The sequence below is a fragment of the Lonchura striata genome, chromosome 3 (assembly GCF_050655825.1).
Source record: "Lonchura striata isolate lonStrDom1 chromosome 3, ASM5065582v1, whole genome shotgun sequence".
Taxonomy (NCBI): domain Eukaryota; kingdom Metazoa; phylum Chordata; class Aves; order Passeriformes; family Estrildidae; genus Lonchura; species Lonchura striata.
In genome coordinates, this window is record NC_140705.1 from 71,113,628 (window position 1) to 71,138,402 (window position 24,775).

Genomic DNA, 24,775 nt, shown 5'->3' on the forward strand with positions numbered 1-24,775 from the left:
GTAGCCTCTGCATCTTCAGGGAGAGAAAACAGGCACTTCAGGACAAAAGTCTTTGCATTGAGTGAAGCAAGCAATACAAAAGCAACAGAGCATTGAAATCCCATAATACATGTTGTTTCAAAGTGTCGTTTAAAGGAAAAAGAAACATTTCCATTGTGAAATAAAACCTGAATGAAGCATACAGTTCCCAGTGCCAGGTGCACCTGAGCAGTGAGGTGTGCAGGGTGGGGCTCCAGCATCTCTGCATGTAGAGGTCACTGAGGTGTGTGATCTCTCTGTGCAATAAAACTATCCATGGAGACACAAGCAGTGCTTCAGAAAGGCAGCTTCTCAGCACTTGTGTCTATCCTATGCTGGGTGCAGGATGAGAGCTGTTGGAGAACCCAGGATGTTTTATCTTGAGAGACTTTGGGGAAGTGAGATTTATGGATAAATAATTTTAAAAAGAAAACAGAAAGCCAAGGACTCCCCACCTCCTCCAGGACAAGGAGATCAGCCTGGCAAAGACACCAGAAAGTTTAGGTGCAGCACAGCTTTACACTCCAGTTTGGTTTAGGCTTTATTTCTGGGCTAAAAAATAGTATATCATAACACAACCACCTCCAAATTCACAGATGGTTCCACAGTCATCCTAAATGGTCCTGAAATATTTTCATTAGTGGAGTGGAGTTGCCAGAACAGAGTGCATAAAATTCTGGCTATTCTTTTCCAGTCTGTTAACCGCATGCAGATTGCTCTGCTATTGCCTTAAGCAAAAATGACAAAAAGCAGCAGCAGTCCTGCACATGTCTCTGGCTAAGCGTCACCAATTTAAAAAAAAAAAAAAAAAAAAAAAAAAAAAAAGCTGTGCAAACATGTCTTGCTTCAACTCCAGTAATGGGCTGAAGTTGTGACGTGTTAACCTAAAATACTACGAAGTCACATGTGTACTCACAACTGCCGTCCCTGGGAGTGAATGTTTAGGGCTTGGCAGATTCCTGGTGTTGAAGTGCATGCAGCTCCAGAAGGATCTGTGCTAGTTCTAAAGGGCAACTTGTCAGTACATGGGTTTTGTTGTGCTCTTCTGGATGCCAGACAAATGGCCATTCTCCACATGCAGCTGGCACTAGTTTGTCTGGAGTTGTCTTACAGCATGGCCCCAGTTTATCACTGCAGCAGCACACAGCAGCTTCTGCCTTTATTTGCCCTGTCCCTCTCCATGAACTACAAAGCATCAGTGGCTGTTGCAAAGCCAGGCGCAGGGCTGGCCTAAGGCAGACATCAGAGAGCACAGGTAGTATCACTGCTGTCCAAAGAACAAGAAGCACCTTCTGGCAGGAGTGGTTTGTTATCTAGCAGCCTTTCTGCCCTTAGTGTCCACCTACCTACCTCATCACTTCCAGGAACTTCCCAAGATTCATGTGCAATCCAGCCTTTGGATATTTCAGTATTCAGTATTGCTGTATCTACGAATAGAGCTATGGCACTCACTGCTGTCTAGGTAGCCCACTTGTCTAAGTATAAAAATGGAGTCTGATCTGGTATCTTCCAAATTAGGGACAGGGGGTTCAAGATATCCCTGAATATCCAAAGATCAAAGGTTTCTTTCAGATGGAAACAGGCATTTCAGTCTGCTACAGCCTACCTCTGTTAAATAATTTTAAGCCACAGGAAAAACAAACAAAACAATTTAGAAAAGCAAATAAAAATTGAACAAACAAACAAAAAAACCCAACAAACTTGAAACACCCCAACCCAAACCCCAGGCTTGATATTTACAGGCCATTTACAAGGAATGCAGGGGGATAATTTCAATTAGCTCCCTGACCAGCCCAACTGCTGCCCTACCGAGGCTGCTGGAGTGTTGATGCATGATGTGTTGCAAAGTGAACAGAAGCATCACTACTCTGCTGGGGAAAGGAGTGAGAGCAGAGAAATAAAACTGGATACCATCATGATCCTGGTGTTGTGCCCTGACACTCATAGCTCCTGAACTGCCTCCCATCCCATTCTCCAGAGCTGGGATAGTAATTCCAGCATACATCCTTCCTTTGGCATCCCAGTAGAAGGATTAGGAGTTACTTCCTCCTGTTCTCAGGCAGTGTCAGAGGAGCACTGCCCATGTGCTGATATGCTTGTACAGCACCAAACAGTATGAAGCCTGACTGCTAGCTGATTCTCCATGTGTATATGCAAAAATGTTGTCATCAGGCTTGTCATAAACAGAATACTACAACTTCAATGAAGATAACAAACCTTTGCAAAGAGAAGACAATTCTATCCTAAAAAGGAACTGCAAAGACCTGGATGAGGTAGAAAATCAGGGCTACTGATAAAGCAGGTTTCTGAAATTGTCTCCTTCCTCCCCTAACCCTCAGCTTAATGCAAGAGTAACGCTTGTGATAGCAAGTTATAGAAATAACTTCTACAGCTTTCTTGTTCAACAACTTCCTTGTCCCAAGAGACTGTTTCTTCAGGATAACACACAGTAGATAACACCTTGCCTTAAACTGTGCACTTAGAATGTATCACCTTCTCTGTTCACCTGCTGCTCAGTGCTGTTGCATAGTAGTGTCCATGAAGCAGAAAGCCAGACAGAGGTTTAAAATTGTTACAAAAAATTACCAGTCCAGAGGAAAAGTTTTTTGTTCTTGAAGCACACTGAGCAGAGCGAACGTTATTATTTCAGTCAGTTTGGGCTCCTACCCAGTACTTAAAAAAAAAAAAAACAAACCATAGCTGATGTGCAACGTGCCAGGATAGTCTTTGGCAAGGGACATCCAGGCACTTAATTTTACCATCACATCGGTGTCTTGTAGTGGTACAGTTTTAGAGCCTGGCTCACCGTAAGCAACTGGACACCGCTCAGAAGAAAGGTCATTTCAGGACTTTTTTGAAGAACCCACAAAGACCAGAGGTCTAACAAAAGGCAGCAAGTGTTGAAACAAGGTTAGCAACATGGCCTGAAGTCCTTTTTGTTTTTCTTGGCAAACCCAAAGGACCTGTTAATGGAAATAACATTTCTGTAAAATGTTTTCAGACCTAAAAATGCTTTCAAGAGACAATCTTTTCACTATGTCACAAAAATGGAGAGGAACAGGATGAACTTTATAATTTCAGGAATTACGACATTTAGACTGAACAGGGTGGCAGCACACTGCTCTGGGAGATGCCCGTGTTGAAAGTGAGAAGGGCAACTTTAGTATAGACCTGTGAATGGGTGTAGCAATTTATTAGAGCACATACTCCTTCCTTTCCTCAGTATTCAGTGACTAAGCATGGACTTTTACCTTAGTTTTGTCTATACCTGCTGTGGCCTGGACTACCTTACACCCTGGAAAGGGGTTTTGCTCTTTGTTGTCTTTTTCAATTCAAGAGGTTAAGGAACAGAACAAAATTATCAGATAGCAAATGTCAAAACCAAATAAATATTTTTCTCTCCTCATAAAACTTCTTGCTGCAGCAAACAGTGGAAGCTACAAGCTATAGCTGATTAATAAAAGAGATGAGTCTATTTTAGATGAAACTAAATGCATCAACAGCTACATAGCATGCAGTGCCAGGGGTCTACTATAACAAACCCCAAACCCCAGCAAACCTAACTGTGAGAAGACAGGATTGTGTAAACCAGGAAAGGACTGCTGTCCATTTGTCCTCTTTTTCTGACCATCTCCTGACAGCCACTGCTGGTACCATGCAGTGCCTTGTACCCTGTGCATCACCCAGGAGGCACATGAAGTAAAAAGTTTTGCAGGGGAAGGAGAACCCAGTTACCCAACTGAGAACTAAGTTACACATGGGGACACAAACTGCAAGATTCTGCTATGATGTTTCTTAACATTTCAGTGTTTAAATTTGTCATCTTAAGTGCTTTTGTGGTTTTTGGTACGTATTTAAAACAGAAAGTAGACCGTGCAAGTATACTTATTTCTGAACTAGATAGCTAATGGAGACTACAGTCCAAATTTTGCTAGATTTTATGGTATTCCTTCCTTCCATTCATACTTTCCTCCCAATTCTGCCTTAAAATTCAGCCTGTCAATCAACTGCCGACATCTTTTATAGTCTAGATTATTTCCTAGTTTCTGTCAAAGAGCACCAAAAACTCTCCATACAGTACATTGTTGTTTATAGGTTTGAAGCACATAATTAATGACTGTTTTTCCAACAATTCAGGAATCACTTTTACATCTTTTAGCCTATGTGCATATACAGGATTTGCTTCTGAAGTCTCTTTTCTCTTGTCATTTCTACATGCAATACTTCAGAGCAACCCAAGTAATAAAAAGCCCAATTCTGCTGTAGAACTGTAGAAGTAAGATGTTAATGGGAAACTTTGTTCTCAGCCCATCTTGTTCTTACTTCCGCCCCCTACTCTTTCCCCCTCCCTTCCTCTCCTTCCCTTTTGGTTGCTGTTTGCTCTGCTTCAGGACCAAAACTCCAGCTGCTCTAAATCTAAACACTGCTCAGGACATATGGCAACGAACAGCAAAATGAGTTCCAGTGAGCACTGGTGGGCCATATCCTTCCTGGGTATTCACAAAGACATTCAGCCAAAACAGTCACTTCACAATAAAATCTTCATGCTAGACTATACAACATCAAGCAAAACCACTCAAAGCAATTAGAGGGATTACTGCAGGTTGAAGAACACCATGTGTTCAGTCTGGAAAATGGTATTGATTCAACAGAGCTGAGGGAGGTCTCTCTAAAGACCTGCATAGCACAAAGCATCAGCAACACAACCATCTTCCATACATTTTTCTTCAACACGCCCAATCCTGGTCTGGGATTGTTAAACTGCTTCACACTTCTGACATGCAGCCATCAGAGGATCAGCAGTACCATTCAACTCCAGGTGTACAGAGGGGTTTCTGCTACTCCCAGCACTGAGCCACAGCACATGCTGGTGTTAATGTCAGAAAGGTCAAACACTTTTCTGGTAAAAATTTGGTTTGTAAATACACAATAAAATAAAAAGGCAACTGTGAGTTGTTTATCATTAAAATCTGGAAGGGCTGAGGGAATCTGATGGGAATTATCATTTAATACCCACAGCCTGTCCAGAACACATCTGCTTGAAAGAGGCATTTTGACAGATCAAACTACAAAGTAAAGGTTATGTAGTGCTACAGAATGAGGCCTTCTGGTGCACAGTGTTAACCTCAGGGGGTACCTAGATCCTCCCCATACATATCAGCTGACCTACAATAGTAGGTCGGTATTGATATCCCACTCCATGATGTGTCCCATCAGCTCTGTGGCAAGCAAGTAGGGTAACATCAAAACAGCACCAAGTGACCAAGGCCACCAGACTCAGCCTTCAAGTAGGTCTGTCTCATGCAGTGTAAGGGAAGCTGCTGCCCTCTTCTTCTCATACAAGTCAGAGCAAACTTCCCAGAAAGGGACCAAACAATTTTTATTTTTCTTTTTAAACTAAATGCTTTTAATAGAAAACAAAATACAAAATAACTCTTTCCAGAAAGCAGAAATATTTAATCTCTCCAAATGACAAACTAGAACGTGCTTTTTCTGCAGATCCTTGTAAATGCTGATGATTTATCTCACAAAATGTTCATGAAACTGGTATTGCAACATTTGAGAAAAATCCAACACTGGCAGAGCTGCCTCTGTGTACACACAATAATTTAGTAATACTATTTTTTCCCATGTCACTTCGTGTGTTTCTCCCCATCCTCCTCTCCCCAGCTGCCCACTTCCATTTATGGAAATCTTTCTGTGAGGTGCAGTGGTGGGTTGCCATGCCCTGTTTCCATTAGGAGTCCAAACTTGGCTGTTTCCGTTCTATGGTGCCCTCCCTCCAGACAAGGCAAGTTGTTTGTTATCCTTAAATCCACCACTCTGTCCCCACTGCCCTCCCTTCCTCAAAACACAGAGCAACCAGAGTCAGAAAATTTCCTAATTAATGGAACATAAATACACATAATCACAGCTAGTACCAGGAACCAAATCCAAAGAACAATGCAGAGATGGGCCCCAACTGAGGTCAGATTTCCTTGCCCTTACTGAAAAAGAACAAGGGTATTTTCTACTTTAGTCCAAAATATTCCTGAAGTGCTATAGGGAGCTGAAATACTTAGGACCACTATCACTGTAGAAAATACGTAATGTTCTTTTAATAGAAGGGTCTTAAAAATGCTGGTCCTCTGCAATACCAGGAAAGCAAAACAGAACAAAAACCACTGGGCCAGTAGTTCTCCACACACTCAAGCCAAATTAACAGTAGATAAGATGTGCCCATCAATCAATGAATGATATTTAAGTGCAGGTCACCAGCTTATCTGGTTGGCAGTTTCACCTGTCTGGGCCAGGCTTTCAGTTTCCCCAAGTTACTGGATTTACTCCCCTTTTCCCCATTCCTAAAAGTACAAAATTAGAATGCGTATTTTCATCAATCCTCCTTTTTTTCGTTATTCTGTTCAATAGCACAGGCATTTTTGCGACGTCTTAAAGCATTTGCATCACTCTGAACAGGCCCTTCAAGGGGGCAGAGGAAGAGAAGTGTTTCACAGTCAGTAAGCTCAGTTTGCAATGGACTCTGGTATACAAGACACCCACCCGCTTCCCTAAGACAAAAAGCAAAATTAATGTTCCTGATTTTCTTGTGCAATTCCAGTCACTAGAAGAAGATTACAGGCCATAAACTGTACACTCAGTACATTATTCATCTGTCCGGTATATACACCAACCAGTTCACTGGAAGACCCATCTGCAGGAGCGTTGCAGTAAGTGTTCCGAATGTCCCAGACCCGAACTGAATTGTCCATCGATGCTGAAGCAATTAAACTACTGTCAGGGCTAAAAGTAAGGCTGGTTATGTTGTCTGTGTGCCCCCTCAGTTCTTTGTAAAGAGTTCCTGATGCCAAGTCCCACAACTTCAGCCGCTGGTCTTCACCTGCTGATGCCAGGTACTTACCGTTGGGGGAAAACGCGAGTGCCAGCACAGGGCCCCGGTGCCCGGTGAAAAGCCGCACTGAGTTGCCCTGCTGAGTGCTCCACAGGCGCACGGTTTTGTCCGTGGAGCCCGTTGCTAAGTAGTTGGAATTGGGGTGGAACTTGATGCAGTCCACGTCCGCCAAATGGCCCGCGTATATTCGCAGTGGGTACGTCCGATCAAACGACCAGAGCCTTGCAGTGCGATCGTGGGAACCGCTGGCAAAGTACAGGCTGCAGGGGCTAATATCCAAATCCCAGACAGGATAGGCATGTCCTTGGTACAACACAGTGTTTGTAAAGCTTCCGAGGTCCCAGTACCTGATGGACATGTCCTCAGAACAAGATAAGAGTCCTGAACTGTCTGAAAGGAACCTTGTGCTATACACAGGTCCACAGTGTCCTCTCAGGATCTTCATTTCCGTGCCTGCGTTGTCATCCTCTTCCTCCTGGTCAAGAAGAAGAAAAAGGAACAAGGAAGGAAAGCATGTTTATCCATTCAACAAATATAAAATCCTCCATGAGGAAACCAGGAGGGTGTTAATACAGAAGGAATTAAGATAATTTACTTTATTTACTTTAGATGTGGCACAGTTTGTGCAACTCTGAGACACAAACATTGCTGGTACATTTGCTACAAGTGAATACTGAAAGAGATGGTGAGATAAGACTTTCTATAAAGGCATTCTCTTTAATTTTGGTACCCTTATGCTCAGTCCAGAAGGCATCTTAACCAGAGACTGCAGGCACAGAGGGGAATAAATATTTGATGATATTTTTCCTTTTGCTAAAAATATATGCATAGTCTCTCTCCAGTCTACTAAAAATACTTGGCTAAGATGTTGAATGCAGATCTTGGCATCTACTCTTTTTGTGTGGTCATTGTTGGAAGTGAATCTCACAGTAGAGGGAAACAAGCACAGATGTCTTAAACGAAAGGCAGGAGATGGAAAGACAAAGGATATTTGACAAGCTGTCTGCTTAACATTCTTTCTCAATTCCGCATGTGAACAGAAATGCAGCAAGGCTAACATAAATTTCTCCCTCTAAGCTCCATCAGGATGCTTTCACATCCTCACCCTTCCTGAACAGCCTTCAAGAATAGCAAATGTATGCAGCTTATTTAGGCCAATGTATCTATTTTGGTGTAGGAGACAATGAACAATCACAAAAATGATGGCACTGGAAAACCTTTGCATCCTGTAATTATCCAATTCAAGTACCAGGGCAGATAGTCAACAAGTAAAGGCTTTTGTTTTTAAAGACTAATTCAGTAAACTGAGATAAAGGAATCTCTTGATGGAGATTTCCTGAGTCTCTAAAAGCCTACTCAGGTACCACCTCTTGACGCTCTAAGGCTACAGACTACACAGGTTTCAACAGATCTCAGAAGTGTCCTTGCTTGACAAACTGGGGTCTCACTGACAGTGCAAGATAACTAACTCTTGCTTGGGGTACACCTGTGTAGCAGCTTGAGACCAGCCTTCCTCGGGACTGTCAGGAAGACACTTTTCCTCAGTACTGAATCAGTGACACTCATTCACAGACAATCTCTGCACATCAAATTCAACATGACATCCTTTTGTTTGTAAGCAGCCCCTTTATCATTTATCATTTGAACTGGCCCATTTCCTGCAGAAGGAGCACTTCCTGCCCTGAGAGGAAACCAAACTCCCCAGGGCTGCTGGACTGTTGACAACCAGCAGAAGTCAGAGCAGCAGGAGTCAGTGTGTTGTAAGCAGCTCTCCACCTCCCATGCCCCCACCTCCAACCTCAGGACCCACAGACAGTTTGGCTTCAGACTTAACAATAACCCAGAAAGTGCTTCTCCTCCAGTGGTTTCAAATTTCACGCTGGAGGTGAGCAAACTCTGACTTAGCCATCTCCTTGCCTTTCTCCATCTCAACGGCATGTTACATAGTAGGCAGCAAGCCATCTTTAGCAATGCTGCTTCTCTTCATAGTCAGCACCCATGGGAGCTTTATAATGTGGCTGGAAGCCAACTTCCTCTCTGCTATGGAGGTGAGGCAAACAGAAACTGCAGGATCTGCCATGCAAAAGGACCATTCTTATTCAAATTGCTTTCCTACTGGAATCCACAGCATCTCTAGGCTGTGTTGCCACATTAAAGGAGAATGGCTGATACCGGCAGCATTTTATACTATTTAATTATGACCATAAGATTCCTGACAAGTTAACCAGTGGAAGCCCATTCAAGCTGCCTGTAATTGTACTAGTTTCTGCAAATTTTGCAAGTCCAAGTACTTAATTTTGTGCATTTAAATACAAGGCTACATGGCTGTCTGCAAGCACCTCCTCTTCCCTCCTTGTATTACAGTACCAGGAGATTTGACAACACCTTCTGCAGCGTTGAAACCCACACTCCTATATGGTCACAGGTAGCAAATCTTATCTTTTTGTTGGACACCCACTTAGCACAACTGCACACTCCTGTCATAGCTCACTGAAAACAGTACATCTATAATGCTTCTGAGTCGCCACATTTTTCAGTTTCCTCCCTATCCAAGTTAGTCTGCTGACCAGATTAGCAAGGCAGCTGCAAGTGCAGCCACCAAGCCTCAAAAAGCAACAATGATAGCCTCAAAGAGAAACAAATCATAAACTCACATTCCTCCCTTTTTTTTTTTTTTTTTTCCCTAACAAGTAACAGGTTTTCCTGGGTGTCATAATCTCTCTCATCCTGCACTGCTCTTAAGTTGTCAAAAGGGAAGACCTCTTATCTGTCTACAGCAGAGATACCCTAGCATGGAATGATAAGGAAGGACAGCTCTCTTTGCAAGATATTCTTTACTGCTCCTTCCAGAATTCCCTCCCATCTGCCATCAAGCAAGGTGTCAGCATCATTCCCACTCATTATCACTTGAAGGACTACTGCCACTTAAAAGCAGAACTTTAGAAGCAGAGCTAAATGGGGTCAAGTCTTAGTCTTCACAGGATTTAAAGGCTGGCACTATTGTGGTTTGGAACAGAGCATTATTTTCTGATGTTGATTTATGGAGTACCAGCAATGAACATGGTAAAATTGCAAAGACAAAAACAATACTTCCATTTGTACAGCTACAAAACTCCATTTTTATACTGGACTCAAAGTAAGAGGGACAATAAAGTGGCATTTGTGAGATGCTACTATACAGGAAACAGAATTACTGTATCCAAAATAGTAAGTCTCTCTTATTTGCAAGAAGAAAGACTACACTAGTGAAGTACACTGCAGCACCACACTGAGCAAAATTTAGTAAAACTATACCTAGAAAATTATTTTGACCTCAGTGACACAAAGACTTCACATGGACTAGGAAAAAACTGTTGTTCTAACACATTTGCTAAATTTCAACCTCTTTTACATACATATATACACAGACCCCTTCACAAGAAGAATTAAACCCAACAGAGTAGCTTTAGTGCCACCCTGAACAACATTCACTGAAACTAGCTTGATTTTAGACCTTTGTGACTGCATAAAAGGAAAGATCTGTTTCCTTGCAGAAAATAAAAGACCAGGCTGAAGACTACTTATTTAATGCATTACTATTTAAATACATTATCCAAAGCTAATTATGCAATACAGAAATCAACCAAAACAAATTTTAACATTCTCATAAGTTATTTTATAGGACTCACAGAAAAAATGTCAAAGCAGATTCAGAATTTTTGTTCTTCGTCAAAGTCTGTATCAGCTTCATCCCTGTGAATTGCACTGATCACACTGCAGTGACAATCTGAAATACAGCCCCTGCTCACACTGAGCTGCAGCCCAGTCAAGGTAGTCTGGTTTGGTCTCGGTATATTTGGCTTCCTCTTGCATGGCATCAAGGCAATTGCTGGCCTGTTCCCACCTGCAACGCTGTGGGTGCCTGTGCCAGTCCACTTAGGGCTCCCAGATATCTGAATTCATCTCTTTGTAGTCTAGGGGCTTTCATTTGCATTTGGTAATCAGGTGCTCAGGCTGATATTGGTAGCCTCCCTCAATTCTGAACTCCTGCTCAGGTCACTGTTTGTTTTGTCAGTGGTGGATATTATTCAGGGCAATGATGACTTTGATCTGTGCTGGTTTTTGACCAGTTTTTGGCTTTAGACCTGTGCACAAAACATCAACTAGCCACCATAAACCATGAGCATTCAGGATTCCATGGCAGACTCCTAAAATGTGTACAATGCCAAGTCTACGACTACATGCCAAAGAAAGCTAATACACTCCTGATAACCTGGCAGTATCTCATTTTTCCACAGTCCAAGCCAAAGAAGGTGACCTGCTGATTTACCAGACAAATCCTCCTCTGTTGCAGGTTGCTGACATTTGGCTTCCATGATGGGCAATATACAGTCACTATGCCCTATGAACTCTTGCAGTTTATAATGAAAACAAGTCATAGCTCTATTTTGGGCTAGTCTGACCCACTTACCTGCTCACTCTGCAAAAAGGGCAAACCTGGGAAGCAGTGAACATGCTGCTGTGCTGTCTCACCTTGATGCCTGCCTCTTTTCTCAAGCTGTTTAACAAACCAATCCCCAATCAGAGATCTCTAAATACACCAAGCTCTCAGCACTCTTCCAAAATAAAATGGAACTTTGCCACTAAGTATTTTTTAGAAGAAAAAACAGTGGAAAAAAGGTTGTCTCTCTCCTGATAAACACTCAACACAAGAACAAATTAGTTACTTTTTTTTCTTTAGAAGAAGAGTGATTAAACAGCAGAAGAGTCAAAATTTTGATCTCTAACCAGATATAAGTTGCTACTTGGGCAGCTGTGTGGAGAGGAGAGGAAAAGTGTGACTAGAAAGGGAAACAGAAAAAAGTCAAGTAGAAAATGCCAGCTAGCTTTGCATGTGAAGTAAAGGTACACACATCCTGTCCTTGTCTTTAGCACTCTGAGGAAGAATAGGAGGCCTCTAAAAAGTTTCAACACTTCAGATTCCTTAGCATTTTGCATAATTCTTCCATAACCCTTGACCTCTGGCAAATTAAGGTGATACCCAAAATACAGCTTTGCACATAGGCATCTGATCAGACTTCTTTAGCACTTTCCTTACTTTGTCTATATTTTCTTCTTCCTGTTTAGCTGCTCTTCTCTCCACCCTTTTGCCTGGTTGTTCCGAGCTACTTCCCTTCTAGTTTTCATTTGGCACAGTGTTTTCATTGCCTGTATCGCCTTGTTTCATCTTCCCATGCCAAAGAAGGCTCCATGCTCCTCAGGGAAGAGAGCCTACTCTAGTCACCTGTCCTTTCTGGGTTTCCTCTCTACTGTCATTTGTTCAAAGACAGCTGCAGGAGAGGGACCAGCACTCAGGACTAACAAACTATGACCTAAGCACAGACTGATTACACCTGAATTTAGCATTTACAACCACTGCAGAGAAGAACAAGGATGACAGTAGGTTATAAAATCTCTGCATCAAGGCAGACAGGTTGTGCAACAGTCTCAGAGTTCCCTAAGACATTACTACATACTCAACAATCCGTATTCAAAGCAAATCAGCAGAAGGGGAAGAAGGGAGGAAAAAAGGGTATCCAAACCTCCTCATCTAGGATGTCACAAGCCAAACGGATGCGGGATACATCAACAAGGTGGGGCTCAGATTTCAACTTCCTGGAGCGCAGGCTCCACAGCTTCACACATGAATTATCAAACCCAGCAGCAAGCAGCTTGCTATTTGGTGAAATCTCTGCAGTGTTCAGCAACTGCTCTGTGTTATAGAAGGCATAGAAACAGATGGTGGTTAAGGAAGGGGGCCCATCCTTGACACGTTTAATGCTGTCCTGCAGTAAATCCAGCGCTGCCTCATTCTGCAGAATGGAAGCTGGCACATCACTGGGTTCCAGGCCGTTGCTCTCGTTGCGTGAGGAGCTCCCACCAGCATAGAGCTGGTAGTCAGTCCTCTTGGCAGGCTGCACATCCAAGTGAATGTGCAAGGTCAAGACTTTGCACAGGGCGTTGTTGTTGTCACTTTGGAGGTAGCGAAGAAGGTAGTTGTAGCTGTCCTCTTGAAGGCGGATGACATATTTGTTGTCCAGAAAGGCCCGGAGCTTCAAGTTGGACAGGATATCTTGAATAGTCATGGTAGTCTGCAACTGTTCAATGATATCCTTCTGGCTGGCATTCTGCAAGAACATGCCATGGAAGCGGCTGTAAAAACTGTCCACTGTGCTTTTTAGGCCATTCTGGACCATGTTCAGATGGAGGTAGACGAAGAGGGGATACAGAAGAGGCATCACTTCATGGCTGTGCTGAGAATCTGAATCTATATAAAGAACACAACAACAAACTTTGAATGACTTTTCAAACCACTTCCCACTGGGAATAAAAGAGGATGACTACTGAGAAAGCCTTGACAGTGCCATCAGAAAGCAAGCAAAAAGAGACGTTTGTTGGCACATCTAAGCAAACTTCTTCTGTCACCTAAAGGAGGTACAGTAGAGATTGCCACATCAGTGAGATACCTTGTCAGAACAAAATGCAGGTATTTCAAAACCCTTTTCAGGTGTGGGACAACTAATAATATACCACCTCATAAAATACATGATAGTTGAATTTCCCCCATTTATTTCAAAATAAAAAATATGATCTTTGTACCCTTTGTTTATTGTGACAAATAAACTTTAAAAATGTATTAATTGTATTTAAAAGAGTACTTTAAGTGTTTAAGCCAAAATTATTTACCTAGCTTGTCTGGCCTGAGCTTTTTTTTCTCAGCTTCAGTAAAACCTAAGTGTGGTGCTTTGGATGGAACTGATTTGTCTTCAGGAAGATACAGTTTCCAAAATGTACTGCAATATGCTGTGCCCTTGTTTTATTTTTGTGCCTGCTCATGTACATGCTTTTCTCTCTCTGCCAAGGCAGATCGCAGCAGTAATTCCTAGTACACAGTGTAACAAACCCCGATTAGGCTGTGCTGTACCTTGCAGAGGCTGATCTGCGCAACAGCTCCACCCCTCCTTCCCCAGCTTCTCTGGGGCTGCTTGCCAGCTGCAGGGAGCTGGAGGAGTGGAGCCTGCCGAACACCATAGCAACAAACAGGGCCACAATGAGTTACTACCACAGGAACAAATGGTCCAAATTAATGGAAAACAAACAGGCACTGCTGATCCTCAAACATTTGCTGATCCTCAAAACGCATTGCTGCTTTTGAACATGCTCTTCCCTCCTGCCACTCACCAATGCATGTTCTCTTTTCTCCCTTCTCATTAGGTTATTTTTTCCTTTGTGTTGAACACTCTTCCAGACTTTCTCTAGTCCATACTGTGCCTCTCATTTCTACAGGAGTAGCTACAGAGTATGCATGGTGTGCAGTGTATATGCAGTGTGCATACATATTTGCATACTTGAGCATCACTCTTCTTCATGTCCCACTGAAACTGGGCCAAAATCCGTGAAAACAGTGGTCTGCATGTAATACAAGCTCTAAGCAGTCAGCGAGTTTCTTTTTTCCTCCAGGTGCACTAGTCCAAAAAAGAAACAAAGGGAAGGACCTCTCTTTGCAGTAGGGGAAAAAGGGAAGAGATGGGAAGCTGGCAGAAACAGGAACAAAGAAAATGTTCCCTAGGAACATATGAAGAGGTTACAGGAGCTTGGTCTGTCTAGAAGAATAAGGGGGTATTCAATTGCTTGCCTTCAGTACTCAGTGGGACATTACACAGGAAAAGGAGCCAGCCTCTTCTCAGAGGTGCTCAGTGGAAGGACAACAGGCAAGCTGCTGCAAGGCAAATGATGAAAGCTGTCAACCCAAACACCAAAACCTAGCACTTCATCAAGCATTAAGCAAGCACTTCACCAAGCACTGAACAGAGCTATCGTACTTCTAAAAATTTATTAAACCATAAGGATTTACTTAAAATACTGAAGTGCAAAGGTATTGGACTGCTGTAGATGACAAGGTGCCAAGAATTCACTATTTGCTGCCTTTGCTTTCCTGCTCCTTTCCCTTCCAAAACTATCAGAAATAATAATCCTGATGTTATTCACACTGGGACCAAATCCATACACTGGACAAATATTGTGTGTGACAACTTCACTTTCCTTGGTACTATTCTTTAAAAATTCTATCTCCTTTCTTCTTCCTATGTGAGTGACTTATAAAAGAAATAAGGACACTCCCAAGAGTACTTGTTAAAAAAATTATAAAATAATTATATAAAAATTAAATCATTATTTGTATTCTGCATCAGTACAGAGTACAAACTATTTTACCTTGCTGTATTGCTCCAGTCTCAAAGCCAGTACACCTAAATTTATGGGAACACGTTCTCCCTTGGAAATCCAGACCATCATGAGAACAAGCCAATTACGGATAAAAATAAAGCCTTAAACTAGGATGCAACAGAGAGCTACAGTCTTTTCTCAGTTACTTGCCTTTCACAAAAAACACTGATTTTCCTTCCTGTCCTATGTAAATATGGTGTTGCCTAGAAGACCTACAAAGGGCAAATGCTTGAAGAAGAAAAGGCAAAAGCCAGCCATCTACAAAACTCAAAGCTATTCAGCACATAGAAAACAACCAAAAAAAGAAAACATACTTCTATTTTAGTTGAAATCTCAAAACTAGAAATCAAAACATTATTAGAGATATGATTTTGAATTTTACTGTATTGCCCTTTACTCAATAAAATGACAAAAAAAGTCAGTTTTCTTCCATGCTTCTCAATTTACCTGTCAGAAAATTGCGTAATCTTCCAAACTGTACTTCATATTGCTGTGGCTCCGCCAGGCAGGGAGCTGCAGACACGACGTTGGCACAACCAGACTCAGATTGGACTGTGAAATAAAAAAAGCAAAACATACATAAGGATTTAAGGATTTTTACACGTGTGTCTGAAAACAAAGCTTCTCATAAAATCCAATGTATGCAGCCACTCATATGACATTTCATCTTTCAAACCATTCAAGTATGACATAGTCCAAAACATCTAAACATGGCATTAACCACCTAGACAGAGCATGAAGGAGAAAATACACTGAAAGCCAAAACCCACCCTAAAAATCTCAGCAACTCACCTCTTCCACCCAGAACACATTTTCAGGTTTTCAAATACAACCATAAATTCCCAAGAAATTCAGTGTAACAACCATTACAGACTCCTCATAAGTTTTACAACTGTGGTTTTGCAACTTTACATTCAATAAAGATGAGAAAAGCAGCATACAACTTTGCTCCAAAGTATAGTTTCTTTTTCAGTGAGTCCCAGCAACCATCATAAATAGGTCTAAAGTGACAATACTTCAGATTCTCAAATTTCTCATCCCAGTCATTATAATTTACAACAAATTAAAAGCATTATAATTTATTAAGTCTCACAGAGGTGGTGGAGAAAACTGAATCTCTAAGTAAACACTTGGTAATGTTTTACCAAAATGTGCCCTCCTCCCTGAGAATTTTAGGTTAAGGGGGAGCTGACAACTGACCACAAACACAGCTGTTACAGTCTCCTCAGACCGTGCTAAACTGTTTTGCAGAACCAGACTCTCGAAAAAGTGGTTCTGAACTGTTTAGAAAGGGAATTGGCTTCTCCTTCTCTGGCACCAAACCTCTGCTGTTCTGCTAATGGCCTGGAATTCACAGGGGACTTTGTGCAAGTTTATAGACATGCACCAAGAAACCCCAAGCACATGCAAATACCAGTGATTAGAAACCCAAGTTCTGCTGCTCTAAATAGAGCACAAGAAGGCAAAGAGTTTCACTATTTTCCTTTCTGATTTTTTTTTTCTTCAAATCATAACTCTTGTTCCCTCCAAACCCTTTATTTTTATTACTTTCACTTCAATTCATTTCAGTCTTCCTTGCCCTGCACCACTTTCCATCCTCTGCCTTTCTACTCCTGATTGATTGGGAGGTGTTTTGTTCCAGCATTTGGCTCATGCACAGAGGCACAAGTCTGACAGCCCTGGAAGTCTATAAACAACACTATCAAATGTTCACACGCTGAAGAGAGATAGGCCAGTCTCCAGCTCATCTCAATGCCTCTAGTTAGCAAGAGATCAGCACATGGTACACAGGCAGCCTGTCACTATTCTTCCCCCGCTCCTCTCTCTCTTTCTCTCTGGTAAGACACAGGTTTACCTTCCTTCAGCTTGGGTAAATACATGAGGTATGTTTGGCAAGGTGAATTCAGCTCTTGAAATAGAGAGATGGGCTGAGCTCATCATCCTCTCTTGGGGAAAAAAAACTAAACCAAAACAAAACCAGATTCCAGCATCAATATGATACCATCTCATTTTTAAATGAGTTCAGATATAAATGAATATAACTTGCTGAAAGTTGCACAGCTACACTGGAGCTTTCTACAGCCTGGCTGCTTCGGAAACTCAAAGATGGTAAGAACTTCACATTCACATACTGGTACTACTCAATATCTAAAGTGAAAAGCTCTTCTATTTGGATGTAAAATTGAATATAATCAATCTTCAGCATGAGAAAGTAAACTGCATGTATGTACACATAGTAACTCAATACTTAGTGACCGTTTCAAACGCAACCCATACAACTCTTTGTAAAAGCCAAGAAATGCAGAAATATGAGGGCCTGTCTCTTATGCTATCACAGGATTACATGTAAGAGTCAACTCTTGACAGAGATCTGGTGGCCTCATGTCTGCATGAATGGGAATGGCCTGCCACCTTGTTCATGCTATGCAATCAACTTTGAGATATTTTCTCCAGGCCACGACTTCCTCTGCATAAGCAACTTAGTTCCAAAATTAAGGTGTACATCATGATTCAGAAAGTGGAGTATCATCTTTGTCTACCTGTCCTGAAACAGGTTGCCTGACTGGGCAACCATTATGGCCTATTTTTTCAGTAATGATACTAGAACTCATTCCCATCCAGCAAATGGTAAATGAACTCTACATACCAGACAGCTCTAACAAATTCTAATTCTTTGCCTTCTGAAAACTTTAAACCAATGAGAACTGCAAAAAGGATCAAGAAGTCAACTGATTCCAAAACAAGAGTAAAATTTCATGCACATTTTCCACCTGGTAGAAATAAAACACTGGCTATATTTTTCTCATATTTTAATAAACCTACCAGCAGTTTCTTTTCCACATTCCCCAGTGGTCATAAGAACATCAATTGGAAATATCTGCTCCTCCACAGCCAATTAAGTGCAGCCAGCTATGCAACCTGATAGGAAATGCAAAGGAACTCACTCCTAACTCAGGGATATGGACAGTACCCTCCTGGTCTCGTGTGTTGGCTACCAGCATAATTGCTTCCAGCTAACAAATGTGGGGCTACTGTAAACGTTGTGTAACAGCAACTGATTCCTATTTTAGATGAGTGTGATGATGTATAACGGTACATTATTTCAGCTAGTCATATATGCTAACAATGCTATGGGCAGTATTAGAGGAACCTTTCCTTGGTCACTCACTCTGTCCTCACACATTGTCCTTGTTTTTTAGAGAAATATGGGATAATCACAAGGAAGCTCTGTGCTATTTTACTGCAGATATAATTGGACAGAATTCTAGATAATCTCATCTGGGCTCCCTCTCCCACAGAAAAGGCTGGACCAGATCATCTCCTGAGGTCCCCTCCAAGTCCCCCATTCACACAGGCTAGTTAATTTAAAAGTCAAACAAGAAAGCTGAACATAAAAAACAAGGTGAGCTTTGCTAAGGAAGAAGCAAAAACATCTTCAGAAAAACACATTTGATTAATTTCCCAAACATAAAGCGCTGCAAGCTTTACAATCTGCTCAGTTTTTACTCAGTTCACAAAACCAAGATGACTGCAGCAGAAAGTATTTTCAGCATCAGTTGTCAGATTAAGTAACAAGCTCGGGCTTACTTTTCTAACAGTCACTGATGAAACTGCAGCATGCTTACTGACAGCTCACTGCAAGCGCATCTGACAAGAAGTAGTAAGCAGTTGAATACGTGAGCAGCCCATTTTCCCTTCTAATGAAAACTGATGACTAAATTCTCAATGACCATCCACAAAACCCATGCACTGGCAAGAGGATAGAGACTAACATGAAATTTAGTAATATTTCATGGAAGTTCAGTAGAAAATACAAAATGTAACACATTCATTCAAACTCTTTATAGAAGTATTTTTTTTTCTGCATGAGGCCACATGCTCATGCAAGGGCTTGTAATCCAGTTCATCTTCATTATTTCAGACACTTCTGTGTCTTCCTCATATGGCTGGCATCACATTCTGAGCATGTTTTAACACAGATGTTTCTACCCACTTCTCACAAAAAAATCTCCCATTGAAAAACAATTCTGCAGTTTACTTTGGTTTCATCCTTTCTCCATCTTCCCCAGTACTTTTTCAGGGATTTCAATAAACTTCTGATAGTTAGGCTGAAAAAAGCAAGGAAATGAAAAGTACTATGATTTTAATAATGAAATATTGCCCAGTTTCCTCCAGATCACTGAGGGAGTCTTCCTGGACATTGACCTACAAGTCACTCATCTTTCGATGGTTAACTATGGTAAAATACTCTAAAGGTATTCCTTTAGAGTATGTTACCTGTTCCTGCATCCAGCCTTATCTAGCCACAAACACAGTTATTTAGCTATTAATATTTTGTCAAATTAAGTCATATTACAAGCAACTCCATCACTCCCCTTTGTCTGAGACACTGCCATAATCTAAGCTGTTTCATTGAGAAAAAAAAGTTTCTCCTTGCTTTTTTACCCAAAATATCAGCCCAGTATTTTCTCTTACTTTTACAAGTAAATTTAATCTCTGTATAGTCCACATAGCTTTCATCCTTCCAATACTTCTATGTGTTCAAGCAGCAGCAGAGTTTGTTGAAACAAAAATAATACTTACAATGACAACTGTCACAGACAAAATTTGGAAAGCAAGCTGTGTGGCAGGATTCAAGTGTCTTTAAGAAAGAGAAGAAAGTTTTATCTCCCTGCATGCTTTTTTTCATCTACTCAAGGTTTTGGGTTTTTTCCCCAAATGACAAGAGCAGACTCCTCATAACTACAAGGCTGACTATGTCAGAAAAAGACACAGCATTATCACTTTAAATTCATATGATATAACTCTGCTGAAGTACAAAGGTACAACAGAATTTCCTGCTTCTACTTCCTTTCTCATCTAGGTTCTTCTCCCTTCCATTCCAAAGCACCACTACTCACCAGACTTCATGTATTTGGGATAAACCAGATGTATTTTCCACTACCCTCAGCCTGGTATTTCAGCCTGATGTTTCACTGATTACAAATGTCATCTTGTTACACTTCACCCACATTTTCATTCTTCAGAAGTTCATAATTCACACAAACTTAACAGTGAGAATTTTCTTCATTTCAAAAGGAGAAATGTCCACATGCACAGACAAATTCATATAGCTGCCAGCACACGTGCTCACAACTCTGCCAAGAAGTAGTCATGGAAAATACGATAGGATTACCTGTGAGATTAGCTGCCATCTCTTCAGCAGTCTGACACAGCCTCAGCCCTTGTTTTAGGGGACCTTCTGAGTCCACATACTGACGGCGCTTGAGGTAGCAGGACACTGCCATCTGAATCTGTTCTGTGCGTACGCGTTTCATGACCTCAAAAGGAAAGAAAGAGGTGATGAGATCCTTACAGGGTAGGCTGAGATCAGCTTAGACTGTAGCTGCATCGGTACTGATAGAAAACAAACCTCTTTGCATTTTTGTTGCTGAGATATGAAACAGAACCTTCCAGGATTTGCCTCCCAGTACTATGGCCAGACTCAGATATTTTGTAGATACCGGAAGATATTTTGCCTAATTCTACTAATTCACAGAGGAATCAAGAATAGTTTTGGGGATTCTTGACTAAAACTGCAATGGTGAACTGAAACATTTTTGTTAAAAACAGCTCATAAAAAGGGAGTTATATCTCCTCCTTGAATTTTGACAGCAGCAGTCTGAGTACTCTTCAGTCATTTTCTGGTTGCTCTGCTTGACCAACCAACAAAAAAAGCTTCCAGAAGGTTCAGTGGAATGAGAAATTAACATACAAATATGGAAATTTTGGAAACATAATTCTTTATACATCAAATCTATTTGGGGAGTTCAAGAAGCAAAAGCTTATTGGCTGAATTTAAAGGTTAGAGCCAGACTTCTGGCACTTCACTGAGATAGGTTCCAGGAAAAAAAAAAGAGGGAAATTAAAAGCAGAGCTTTATCTATCATTTGGCTTGACCTATCCAGGCATCCCTCTTACAAAAGTTTGAAACAAAAAGAATCTTTTGAAGGGCTTTTTAAAATATTTATTTAGGAACCCATCCTCACAAACACCACTTGGAAGTACCTCATAATCAAGATGAGCCCTATGCTACCTTTTAGCCCCTGGCTTGTAATAAAGGAACCTCAGTAAGATGAATGCAATAGCTTCCTTGCTATTTGGGTAGTCGCTGTCTACACCAATCCTTCACAACAGCTATTAAGTTTACACAAAAGTTTAGATATCCTAAAAGGCTTTAAATAAAGCAAAACTAAGCCACAGTTTTTTTTTTGGGTTTTTTTTTTGGGTTTTTTTTTTTTTTTTTTTTTTGTTTGTTTGTTTTTTTTTTTTTCCCCTATCACAACACCAGGTAAAGCCTGTCTGGAGATAGTTCAACACCTTACAGCCTCAATACCAATGACATCAATGTTTCCTGAGTGCTACTGCTTCCTGGTTTAAATAGCTAAATCTGATGAAAAACAGCTTCTCTGAAAGAGACAAGGATGCCTTTCCTTCCTTTGTAAGAACCATTATTTCTACCAAAAGGACAGCTTTAAAAACACAAATGAGTTTTTCCTAATACCCATGCACACTTTAGTGCTTATTCCACTTGTTAGAAAAAGAACCCTTTTGTGGAGTTAGGTACAAGTGGATGAGGATAAGATTTCAGCAATAGTTCACCTTCAACAAATACGAAGAATTGCAAACCCAAATGCTTGGGTGAAAACCTTAAAAAGATTCCCATTTGTTTCCACAGGTTAAGTAACTGTTGAGGGTGGGGAAGGGGCAACAGGTGGGGAGTTTTCAAAACATTTCCAGATAGAGCCATTAAAATAAAGTTTTCAACACCTTCTTTCACTCCAAAAGCAAACTTCCTTTTCATCTTCCCTGCAATTAATGAAGTCATATCTGAGACACTGCCTCAAGTGTAACACTTCTGCTGGAAACTGTAGAAAAGACAGAACTCTTATCAAGACCACCAAGTAGAGTGGGACACAAGGATGGACCAGCAACTTGGCACCTTCCTAAGAAACAGCCTTAACTAAGCTTCACAATGTATTGTTACCATTCTTCTGCATTTCAGCCAACAGCATGGACTCATGTGCAAGTGATTTGTCCAGGTCCACACCAAGGCATTTATGCAATCTTCAGAGCTTCTTGCACCCCTATGCACTCCCTCCTGCAGTCACAGTAGAGGATGTTAGCAGCAGTATTTCAAGATTTTTTCCCTACTTCCAGGTGACACAACAGGAACTCCCTTAAGGAAATGCATCTTCATCAAGAAACACCCATTATCATCAGACACAGGTGTCACCCATACTCTAATTTCAGCTCTCTGCTTCTTCCTTCACTTTGCTCAGCATACAAAGAACAATGTCACCAAGGCAGGAAAAGCATTCATGAAAAGTGCAAGAGCAAAATCAACACTGCTACAAATATTGTTTATTGAGACATTTATCAAAATTAGAGTGTATCATAAAATAAACAGAAGGATGGCCTCCCAAAATGCCATCAGCCTGACTCAAGATATACCAATTCACAACAGGTCACTGAAGCAGAATTTAAAAGCATAAAAGGACAAGCCTGCCATTTTTAACTTTGTGTCAATTTTAAGACTCTTGCTCTCATAAGTGAGGATAATCTCCAAAATATGTAACAAGATGAAAGCATATAGAGTTCCTTGTTCACAAAATGCATAAAGCTTGAAACAATTGTTCAGAAGTCCCAGCTATCCAGCTGTCTCATTCTCCTCAGACAGCCAAAGAGAATAATAAATATTGATGCCATTAACTAATTTTACTGATAAGCAAAATACATAAGGGAAGATCAAATTGTGAGAATGCAGAGCTACAGTGCAGCATTTTCTGCAGTGTTTCAAACTGGAGAACTGAAAAAAGGTTAAGGTAATTTTTTTTTTTTTTGAGGAACCAAAACCACTGGGGAAAAAAAAAAAAAAACAGAGCAGAGGCTAATAACACAAAACACATTGCAAATTCCTCCTTCCTGGAAAGGCTGGAAATTAGTTGTGAATTAAGCACTGGGCCAAGGAAATTATTTTCCCGCCTATGCTACATTTCAGGTACAGGTTTAGGCAGATTCCACGGCCTTGAAATAATTCCAGTACAGACATACTAAAAAGAGTTTTAAAACTAGCACTGGAAACACTGCTTTTAAAGACTCTGTATTCCTGTCCTGACACTGGGACAACAGTCTCTTTCTTCCAACAGACTGAGGAAAGACGTGTAAGCATCAGAGAGCTAAATTAAACACCCAACTCCCAAACCAATAAAAGCATAAAACAAAAGCATCTTTTGAATATTCTCTAATAAGAACTCTGTCTCAGGCCTCAGTTGTGAATAGCAAAAAATAATCTTTTATCCTTTATCACCACAGGTGAAATATGGGGCCTACCAACAATAATAGGTCTCAATTTTAAATTTTGCGACATTAGGATAATCTGAAATTTACAAAATTTCAGAATAAACGAAATAAGGATAAACTGATATGGAGATAACCATAAACTAAGAGCCAAGGGATGTCGCACATGCAGCAGCTGTAATTCTCAAAAATAGGCAAGTAAACATGACAAGTTGACTTGGAGAGCACGGTGGTGGTGCAAAATAGAGAAATAGGATAGCAGGAACTACGAAGAAGGCTTTTGCCTGAACAGTGGCATTCATGTGAAGAGGCAGAGAGGGAACAGCTGTGATTTTTAAAAGAGCAGGAATCCATTTGCATTTGGACAGAGATCTGGCTCACCATCCACGAATGACGCTTTGCCAATTCCACACTGTTTGCCCCCAGCCCCCCTGCGGCCACAAGTCGGTGCCAAGCAGCGCTTCACCGATGTCCTCTGCGGGACGCGCTTTCCTCCAACCCACTTCACGCCACCCCGGGCCCCTCCTGGGCCGAGCGGAGCCGCGGACCGGGCGCTGCTCGCCCGTGGGCCCTGACGGGGGCACCGGGCCGGGAGCCCTGCGGGGCCCCGCGCCCGTCCTGCGGCTGCTCCGCGGGCCGAAGGGCGCTCGCTGAAGGGACGCCAAAGTTAAAGCTTTCTCCTGTCAATATTGAAAAAAAAAAATAAAAAGAAAAAGGAGGAAAAAAAAAAAAGGGGGAAGAGAGATGGCGCGACAAGAAGACGCTCATTAAACCCACGCACTTTCCTGGGGAAAGAAGGATATCACGACCAGAGGCCCCCACGCGCCCGGCCCCGTCCGCAGCCGGGGCTGCCCCAGGGCCGCGCCCGTGCCGAGGAGCCTCCGCCGGCCTGCGGGAGCCGCGCCGGGCCTGCGGGCCTCCGCCACGAGGCGGCCCGCGGGACGCCCGGGCCCCATCCCGCCGCCGGCCCCGCCCCCCGCGCCCCCCCGAGCGGGGCCCGGGCCGCGGCCCCGGGCCGGACCCACTCACTGAGCATCGCAGGCGGCGGGAGGCGGCGGGAGGCAGGCGGGGGCCGGCGCGGCCGGACGGGGCTGTCACCGCACCCAGCGGAGCCGGGCGCTGCCGGCGGGCGCGCCGCCGCTGCCGCCTCCCCTGCGGGCCGGTGCCGGTGGCGCGGCCGGTGCTGCCCGGGGCCCGGCGGGCGGCGGCGGCCGCTCCATGGCCCGGCTGACACACGCCGGGGCGGGCGGGAGCGGGGCCGCGGCCGCGCAAGCGCCCTCTGGC

General features: G+C 42.3%; 1 protein-coding gene across 3 annotated transcripts; it reads right to left on the reverse strand.

The window, feature by feature from the left end:
* Positions 1–5,454: 5,454 nt before the first annotated feature.
* Positions 5,455–24,678, reverse strand: TAF5L (TATA-box binding protein associated factor 5 like). 3 transcript variants are annotated; one of them, XM_021527140.3, is made up of 5 exons: positions 24,521–24,678; positions 20,328–20,472; positions 15,599–15,703; positions 12,469–13,193; positions 5,455–7,382 (listed from the first exon to the last, which is right to left on the reverse strand). In XM_021527140.3, the coding sequence occupies exons 2-5, from the start codon at positions 20,467–20,469 to the stop codon at positions 6,585–6,587; spliced, it is 1,770 nt and encodes a 589-aa protein (XP_021382815.1). In that variant the 5' UTR covers positions 20,470–20,472; positions 24,521–24,678; the 3' UTR covers positions 5,455–6,584. The 3 variants fall into 3 exon arrangements, with proteins under 3 accessions (XP_021382815.1, XP_085431561.1, XP_021382814.1); XM_085575435.1 differs by lacking the exon at positions 24,521–24,678 and adding an exon at positions 24,273–24,408; XM_021527139.4 differs by lacking the exon at positions 24,521–24,678 and adding an exon at positions 23,873–24,012.
* Between the last annotated feature and the right edge of the window lie 97 nt (positions 24,679–24,775).